This window comes from Quercus lobata, chromosome 11, assembly GCF_001633185.2.
Source record: "Quercus lobata isolate SW786 chromosome 11, ValleyOak3.0 Primary Assembly, whole genome shotgun sequence".
Lineage (NCBI taxonomy): Eukaryota > Viridiplantae > Streptophyta > Magnoliopsida > Fagales > Fagaceae > Quercus > Quercus lobata.
Window position 1 is genome coordinate 14,161,716 of NC_044914.1, and position 7,969 is coordinate 14,169,684.

At 49.5% G+C, this 7,969-nt stretch overlaps 1 protein-coding gene across 1 annotated transcript; it reads right to left on the minus strand.

The window, feature by feature from the left end:
- Positions 1-3,796: 3,796 nt before the first annotated feature.
- LOC115966423 (protein NYNRIN-like) lies at positions 3,797-5,737 on the minus strand. The gene has a single exon (XM_031085659.1). It carries the CDS (start codon positions 5,735-5,737, stop codon positions 3,797-3,799), a length of 1,941 nt encoding a protein of 646 aa, XP_030941519.1.
- Between the last annotated feature and the right edge of the window lie 2,232 nt (positions 5,738-7,969).

The window sequence follows — 7,969 nt, forward strand, 5'->3', positions numbered from 1 at the left end:
GGCTCATGCGAGCGCGGAGGCCGGCGTTAAGAATGCCGAAAAGCAAGCTGAGGACCTGCGCATAAAGCTCCACCAATCTGAGGAGAAACTTACGGCGGAGCTGCAGGCGGTCTCCACGCTCAAGGCTGAGCTTGCAAGGACCAAGGAGGAGGCCCGCTTGGCCAAGGAAGCTGCTGAGAAGGCTGTGGCGGCCTCCTATGAGCGTGGAGTTCATGATACTGAGGCTAGGTTGGCTGAGGAGGTAGCCATTGTCTGCAGGGAATACATCACCACGTCTTGGGGTGTAGCCCTGGATCGGGCAGCTGTCCCAGCGGATTCTGATCTCAGGAAGACTGAGAACATCTTCTTCCCTGAGGATGTACGCGAAATTCCTGACCAGGATGCCTCCAAAGAGCCTCTTCCCACAGACTCCCTTATTCTCGAAGCTGGGGGTGATGAGCAGGCCGCGCAGGACAAGCCACCTGAGGATAGCCTTTCCATCAACGAGATCGTTGCACAAGCCAAGGAGGTTGCCCCGGGGACCCAAGCAGCTGATGGTCAGCCCACTCCTGCTCAGGGCTCTTAGGAGACTAGCGTAGGATTCATTTGTCTCATTTTTTGTATTTTGTTTTGTTTTGCCTCGCCAGTGTTTGTAAACAGAACTGTTTTTAGATTTTAATGACAAAGGTTATTTTCTTTCAAATGATATTGTCTATTCCCCTTTTTTTTTATCAAGAATGGATGTCTATTTCTTCACTAACTGTTGATAACCGAGCGTAAGTGAATGAATACGAGAATAGAACGATAGTTAATAATTAGGCGCACTGGCTGCGATCCTTATTTTTTCAAGTCCCTGGTCCGAAGAGCCAGATAGGATCTGGGCCCTATTTAACACTTAGGGAGAACTGCACCGCGGTTAACTTCCCCCAAGTCCGTGGCCGAGGAGCCATGCAGGACTTGGGTTCTACTTAGTTGGAATTGCTTCGTGATTAATTTTCCCCAAGTCTGTGGTCCGAGGAGCCAGGCAAGGGTTCTGTTTAACACTTAGTTGGAATTGCTTAGTGGTTAATTTCCCCCGAGCCTGTGGTCCGAGGAGCCAGGCAGGACTTGGGTTCTGTTTAACACTTAGTTGGAATTGCTTCGTGGTTAATTTCCCCCGAGTCTGTGGTCTGAGGAGACAGGCAGGACTTAAGTTCTGTTTAACACTTAGTTGGAATTGCTTCGTGGTTAATTTCCCCCGAGTCTGTGGTCCAAGGATCCAGGCAGGACTTGGGTTCTGTTTAACACTTAGTTAGAATTGCTTCGTGGTTAATTTCCCCCGAGTCTGTGGTCCGAGGAGTCAGGCAGGACTTGGGTTCTGTTTAACACTTAGTTGGAATTGTTTCGTGGTTAATTTCCCCCGAGTCTGTGGTCTGAGGAGCCAGGCAGTACTTGGGTTCTATTTAACACTTAGTTGGAATTGCTTCGTGGTTAATTTCCCCCGAGTCTGTGGTCCGAGGATCCAGGCAGGACTTGGGTTCTGTTTAACACTTAGTTAGAATTGCTTCGTGGTTAATTTCCCCCGAGTCTGTGGTCCGAGGATCAGGCAGGACTTGGGTTCTGTTTAACACTTAGTTGGAATTGCTTCGTGGTTAATTTCCCCCAAGTCTGTGGTCCGAGGATCCAGACAGGACTTGGGTTCTGTTTAACACTTAGTTGGAATTGCTTCGTGTTAATTTCCCCCAGTCTGTGGTCCGAGGATCCAGGCAGGACTTGGGTTCTGTTTAACACTTAGTTGGAATTGCTTCGTGGTTAATTTCCCCCGAGTCTGTGGTCCGAGGAGCCAGGCAGGACTTGGGTTCTGTTTAACACTTAGTTGGAATTGCTTCGTGGTTAATTTCCCCCGAGTCTGTGGTCCGAGGAGCCAGCAGGACTTGGGTTCTGTTTAACACTTAGTTGGAATTGCTTCGTGGTTAATTTCCCCCGAGTCTGTGGTCCGAGGATCCAGGCAGGACTTGGGTTCTGTTTAACACTTAGTTGGAATTGCTTCGTGGTTAATTTCCCCCGAGTCTGTGGTCCGAGGATCCAGGCAGGACTTGGGTTCTGTTTAACACTTAGTTGGAATTGCTTTGTGGTTAATTTCCCCCGAGTCTGTGGTCCGAGGAGCTAGGCAGGACTTGGGTTCTGTTTAACACTTAGTTGGAATTGCTTAGTGGTTAATTTCCCCCTAGTCTGTGGTCCGAGGAGCCAGGCAGGACTTAGGTTCTGTTTAACACTTAGTTGGAATTGTTTCGTGGTTAATTTCCCCCAAGTCTGTGGTTCGAGGAGCCAGGCAGGACTTAGGTTCTGTTTAACACTTAGTTGGAATTGCTTCGTGGTTAATTTCCCCCGAGGCTGTGGTCCGAGGAGCCAGGCAGGACTTGGGTTCTGTTTAACACTTAGTTGAAATTGCTTCGTGGTTAATTTCCCCCGAGTCTGTGGTCCGAGGAGGCAGGCAGGACTTGGGTTTTGTTTAACACTTAGTTGGAATTGCTTCGTGGTTAATTTCCCCCGAGTCTGTGGTCCGAGGATCCAAGCAGGACTTGGATTCTGTTTAACAGTTAGTTGAAATTGCTTCGTGGTTAATTTCCCCCGAGTCTGTGGTCCAAGGATCCAGGCAGGACTTGGGTTCTGTTTAACACTTAGTTGAAATTGCTTCGTGGTTAATTTCCCCCGAGTCTGTGGTCCGAGGAGTCAGGCAGGACTTGGGTTCTGTTTAACACTTAGTTGGAATTGTTTCGTGGTTAATTTCCCCCGAGTCTGTGGTCCGAGGATCCAGGCAGGACTTGGGTTCTGTTTAACACTTAGTTGGAATTGCTTCGTGGTTAATTTCCCCCGAGTCTGTGGTTCGAGAAGCCAGACAGGACTTGGGTTCTGTTTAACACTTAGTTGGAATTGTTTCGTGGTTAATTTCCCCCGAGTCTGTGGTTCGAGGAGCCAGGCAGGACTTGGGTTCTGTTTAACACTTAGTTGGAATTGCTTCGTGGTTAATTTGCCCCAAGTCTGTGGTCCGAGGAGCCAGGCAGGACTTGGGTTCTGTTTAACACTTAGTTCAAGCAACTGCACAGCAATACGACACCAAAGATCACATCTTTCATTAATAACAGTACCTTTTCAGGTTGTTTACATTCCAAGGGCGTGGATCTACACGTTCATCCAAGTCTTCTAAAAAGTAGGCTCCTACGCCAGCTACGAAAGTGATACGGTACGGTCCCTCCCAGTTTGGTCCGAGCTTTCCCCATGCGGGGTTCCTCGCAGTGCCCAAGACTTTCCTCAGTACTAGATCTCCAGGCGCCAATGGCCTGGACTTCACCTTGGCGTCGTAACCTTGCTTGAGCTTCTGCTGATAGTTAGCTAGATGGACCATCGCGCCTTTCCTTCTTTCGTTGATGAGGTCCAAGCTCCTTTCTAGAAGTTTGTCATTGGCAGCGGGACAAAAGGTGGTGGTCCTCTGGGTTGGGAAGTTCACCTCCAGTGGAATGACAGCCTCGGCCCCATAGGTCATTGAAAAAGGGGTTTCCCCTGTGGACCTACGAGGCGTGGTGCGGTATGTCCATAAGACGTGGGCTAACTCTTCTACCCATCTTCCTTTTGCGTCATCTAATCTCTTTTTCAGTCCGTTCATTATGGTCTTGTTGACGGCTTCTGCTTGGCCATTACTCTGGGGGTAAGCTAGCGTGGAATACCGGTTAACAATTCCCAGCTCACTGCAGTACCTTCTGAAGGCTTTGCTATCGAACTGGAGCCCGTTGTCCGACATCAGGGTGTGCGGGGTGCCAAACCTGGTGACTATATTTTTTCAGACAAACTTCTTGACATCGACATCCCTAATGTTTGCCAGCGCCTCAGCCTCCACCCATTTGGTGAAGTAGTCGGTGCCGACGAGAAGAAATCTTCTATTCCCCGTTGCCTTGGGGAATGGACCAAGTATATTTAGGCCCCATTGTGCGAATGGCCAGGGACTGGACATTGGGTTTAGCTCTCCACCAGGCTGGTGTATGCTCGGAGCGAATCTCTGGCATTGGTCGCACTTCTTCACGTAATCCAGGGCTTCCTTGTGCATGCTCGGCCACCAATAACCCAGCGTTAAGGCTATGTGAGACAAAGACCTACCCCCCGTGTGACTTCCGCAAATTCCTTCATGTAACTCCTGGAGGATGAGTTCTGCAGCCTCTAGGTGCACACATAGCAAATACGGCCCTGAAAACGAGCGTCTGTAAAGCTTGGAGTCCTCCAATAACCAGAATCGAGTAGCCTTTCTCCTGATTTTGCCAGCCTCAACCTTATCGTCTGGCAAGGTGTCATGTTTTAAGTACAAAACGATAGGGTCCATCCAGCTCGGTCCTGCCCTGATGTTATGTATTCCAATCCCATTTGCCCTTTCTCTTGATGGACGGAGGATCTCTTCTACCAGAATGACTCGAGGTAGGGGTTGAGCCGAGGAGGTAGCCAACGTCGCGAGAGAATCAGCATGAGTGTTCCCACTTCTGGGTACGTGCGTCAGGCGGAAGTGATGAAATTGGGTCTGCAGGTGCTTAACCCGAACTAGATACTCTTGCATTCTTTCGTCCTTTGCTTCCATGTCCCCATTTATCTGCCCCATGATAAGTCTTAAATCCGAGAACATGTCTACGGATTTTCCGCCCAACTTCCGGATCATTCCCATTCCTTCCAATAGCGCCTCATATTCGGTTTCGTTATTCGTGGTTGCAAACCCGAGTCTCAATGACTTCTCTATGGTTATCCCTTCAGGTGAGAGCAGGACAAGTCCTAACCCTGAGCCCCTTTGGTTCGTTGCGCCATCGACGTGTGCTTTCCACCAGGTGTTTTCATGCTGGGAGACCATGCTGATCATCTTCTCATCAGCCCCTAGAGGACCCGCCACGTTTTGTTCCTCTAGCGTGGGCTCCGCAAACTCTGCTATTAGGTCGGCAAGGACCTGGCCCTTTACAGCAGTACGAGGCATGTACCTAATATCGAAAGCGCCCAAGATCGTTCCCCACTTTGCAATTCTGCTTGTGTAATCGGCGCTGCGTAGGACAGACTTTATGGGGAGTTGTGTCAGCACCACCACAGTGTGTGCTTGAAAGTAGTGTGGAAGCTTTCGCGTGGCCTGCACGACAGCCAAGATAGCCTTCTCGAGGGGAAGATAACGTGTTTCTGCCTCCTGCAGTGATTTACTAACGTAATAAACTGGTCGCTGTGTGCGGTTGTCTTCTCGGATTAGCACCAAGCTCACCGCATGCGAGGCTACCGCAATGTAGGCAAACAAAACCTCGTCGGCATTTGGACTAGACATAATTGGCGGTCGGACGAGGTACTCCTTTAATTGTTGGAAAGCTACAGCGCAGTCTTCATTCCACTCAAATCCTTTCCACTTGTGTAACAGGAGAAAGAATGGCTTGCATCTATCTGCTGCGCGCGAGATGAAACGGTTTAAAGCCGCTATCATACTAGTAAGCTTCTGGACTTCTTTAGGGTTCCGAGGAGGCTGCAAGTTATGGATGGCTCTTATTTGGTCGGGGTTAGCCTCAATGCCTCTGTGAGTCACCATATAGCCCAGGAATTTTCCAGATCCCACTCCAAATGAACATTTGGTTGCGTTCAGCCGTAGTTTATACTTTCTTAGTATTTGAAAAACGTTGCCAAGGTCGTCAATATGGTTGGAAGCCAACTTACTTTTAACCACCATATCGTCTACGTACACTTCAATGTTTTTACCCATCTGCTGTTCAAACATCTTGGTCATCATCCTTTGATAGGTTGACCCGGCATTTTTTAGGCCGAAGGGCATCACTTTATAATGATAATTCCCAACTGGGGTGACAAAATCAGTCTTCTCCTGGTCTTCGACGACCAAAGGTATCTGGTGGTAGCCCTGAAAAGCGTCTAGAAAGCTCATTCTAGGATGTCTGACATTTGAATCTACCAATCGGTCTATCCGGGGCATAAGGAAGGGATCCTTTGGGCATGCCTTGCTGAGGTCGGTGAAGTCTACACAGACCCGCCATTTCCCGCTCTTCTTCCTTACCACCACCGTGTTGGCTAACCACTCAGGATAGAAGACCTCTTTGATAGCCCCTGCTTTCTTCAATCTTGTCACCTCTTCTATCACAGCGTCAGTATGTTCTTTCGATGGTCGTCGAGGAGCTTGCCTCTTAGGTGTTATGGCCGGGTTCACATTAAGGCGGTGGCAGATGAAATCTGGGTCGACCCCGGGGGCCTTATAGGGGTCCCAAGCAAATACGTCTAAATTCTGTCGGAGGAAGGCAGTCAGTGCTGACTTCTCTTGGGGCGGCAATTCCGAGCCAATTTGAAAAAACCTCTCAGGGTCAGATCCGACGAGTACTTTCTCCAACTCCTCACAGTTTACCTCCATGGCTGGTCCTCCACTGCCCGCAGTTGGGACTGTAGTCATTAATTGCTATAAGCCGCTCTCGGCCGACGTGGAAGTTACGCGATCCTGTTGCCGCAAGATTGCTGACACCATGCATTGCCTAGCAACTCCCTGGTTCCCTATTATCTCTTTGATCTAACCTCCTGACGGATATTTCACCTTTTGGTGCAAGGTTGATGACACAGCCCCTAGGGTATGAAGCCATGGCCGGGCCACGATGGCTATGTAAGGGGAGTATGCATCTACGACAATAAAGTTCACTTCTACCACCTCTGAGTCTGTTTGCACAGGCAACCTAATCATGCCTCTCGGGATGACGACCTTTCCTTCAAAGCTAACCAGGGGGGAATCGTACGGCAATAGGTCTTCCTGCTTCAAGTTCAACCCCTTATACAAATCAGGGTACATTATCTCCACCGCACTGCCTTGATCAACTAACACCCTTTTGACGTCATAACCTCCTATCCTGAGCGTCACGACTAAGGCATCATCGTGGGGTTGGATAGTTCCTTGTTTGTCTTCCTCCGTGAACCCGATTAATGGCGTGGCGCTCATTCTAGCCCTCTTGGGTTTCCTGTCATCTGGCTTAGTCGGGAAACTGCTTACTAACATTACCCTGAAGGGGACAGAGCCTGTCCTTCCAGGTGCAGCGAGAATGACATTAATTGTGCCAATGGGTGGCCTTAACATACTTTGTCTGGTTTCATCGTTTGATGGTTCTTGCCATCCTTCAGAGCGATGCAGCAGATGTCTCAGCTTCCCTTCTCGGACGAGCCGGTCTAACTAGTTCTTCAGGTTCCTGCAATCATTAGTAGTGTGACCTGGCTCCTGATGGTACGCGCAATACAGGTTCTGATTACGCTTCAAAGGGTCGCCAGCCATCTTGTTCGGCCACTGAAAGAAAGGCTCATACTTCACCTTCTCTAGGATTTTGTGAAGAGGTTCTCGGAACACAGCATGGACTGCCTGAGCCCCAGTAGAACTGGCCTGCTCTATATAGTCCCTTCTCAGTCTGTTGCTGCTGTTAAATCGTTCCGACCTGAAGTCCCTCCTCTCCTGAGGGACGACCTTCGTTTTTCCTTTTCCCATCTGCTGATCCTCCTCGACCCTTTTGTACTTGTTGATTCTGTCCATGAGTTGGCGCACGCTGGTGACTGGCTTTCCAGTGTGGGACTTTCTTAAGCTATGTTCTGTCGGCAAGCCCCTTTTGAACGCACTGATGGCGACATCCTCATTTTTCCCTTCGATCTCGTTATACATTTCCCAGTATTTATCCGAGTAGGCCTTCAGCGTCTCTCCTTCCCGCATGGACAGAGATAGGAGGGAATCGAGGGGCCGAGGGACTCTAGTGCTGGTGATGAAACGGGAACCAAAAGCCTGCGTTAGCTGTTTAAAGGAATTTATGGAATTCAGCTGGAGGGAATCGAACCATCTCATCGCCATGGGTCCCAAACTAGATGGGAATATCCTACACATTGACGCCTCATCCCTGATGTGGACGGCCATCCTGTGATTGAATTGGCTCACATGCTCCACTGGGTCGGACCGACCATTGTATATGGCAAACGTTGGTTG

Excerpts from the sequence above, each read along its gene's own strand:
- LOC115966423 (XM_031085659.1), bottom strand. The coding sequence starts at position 5,737 with ATGTTTGAACAGCAGATGGGTAAAAACATTGAAGTGTACGTAGACGAT.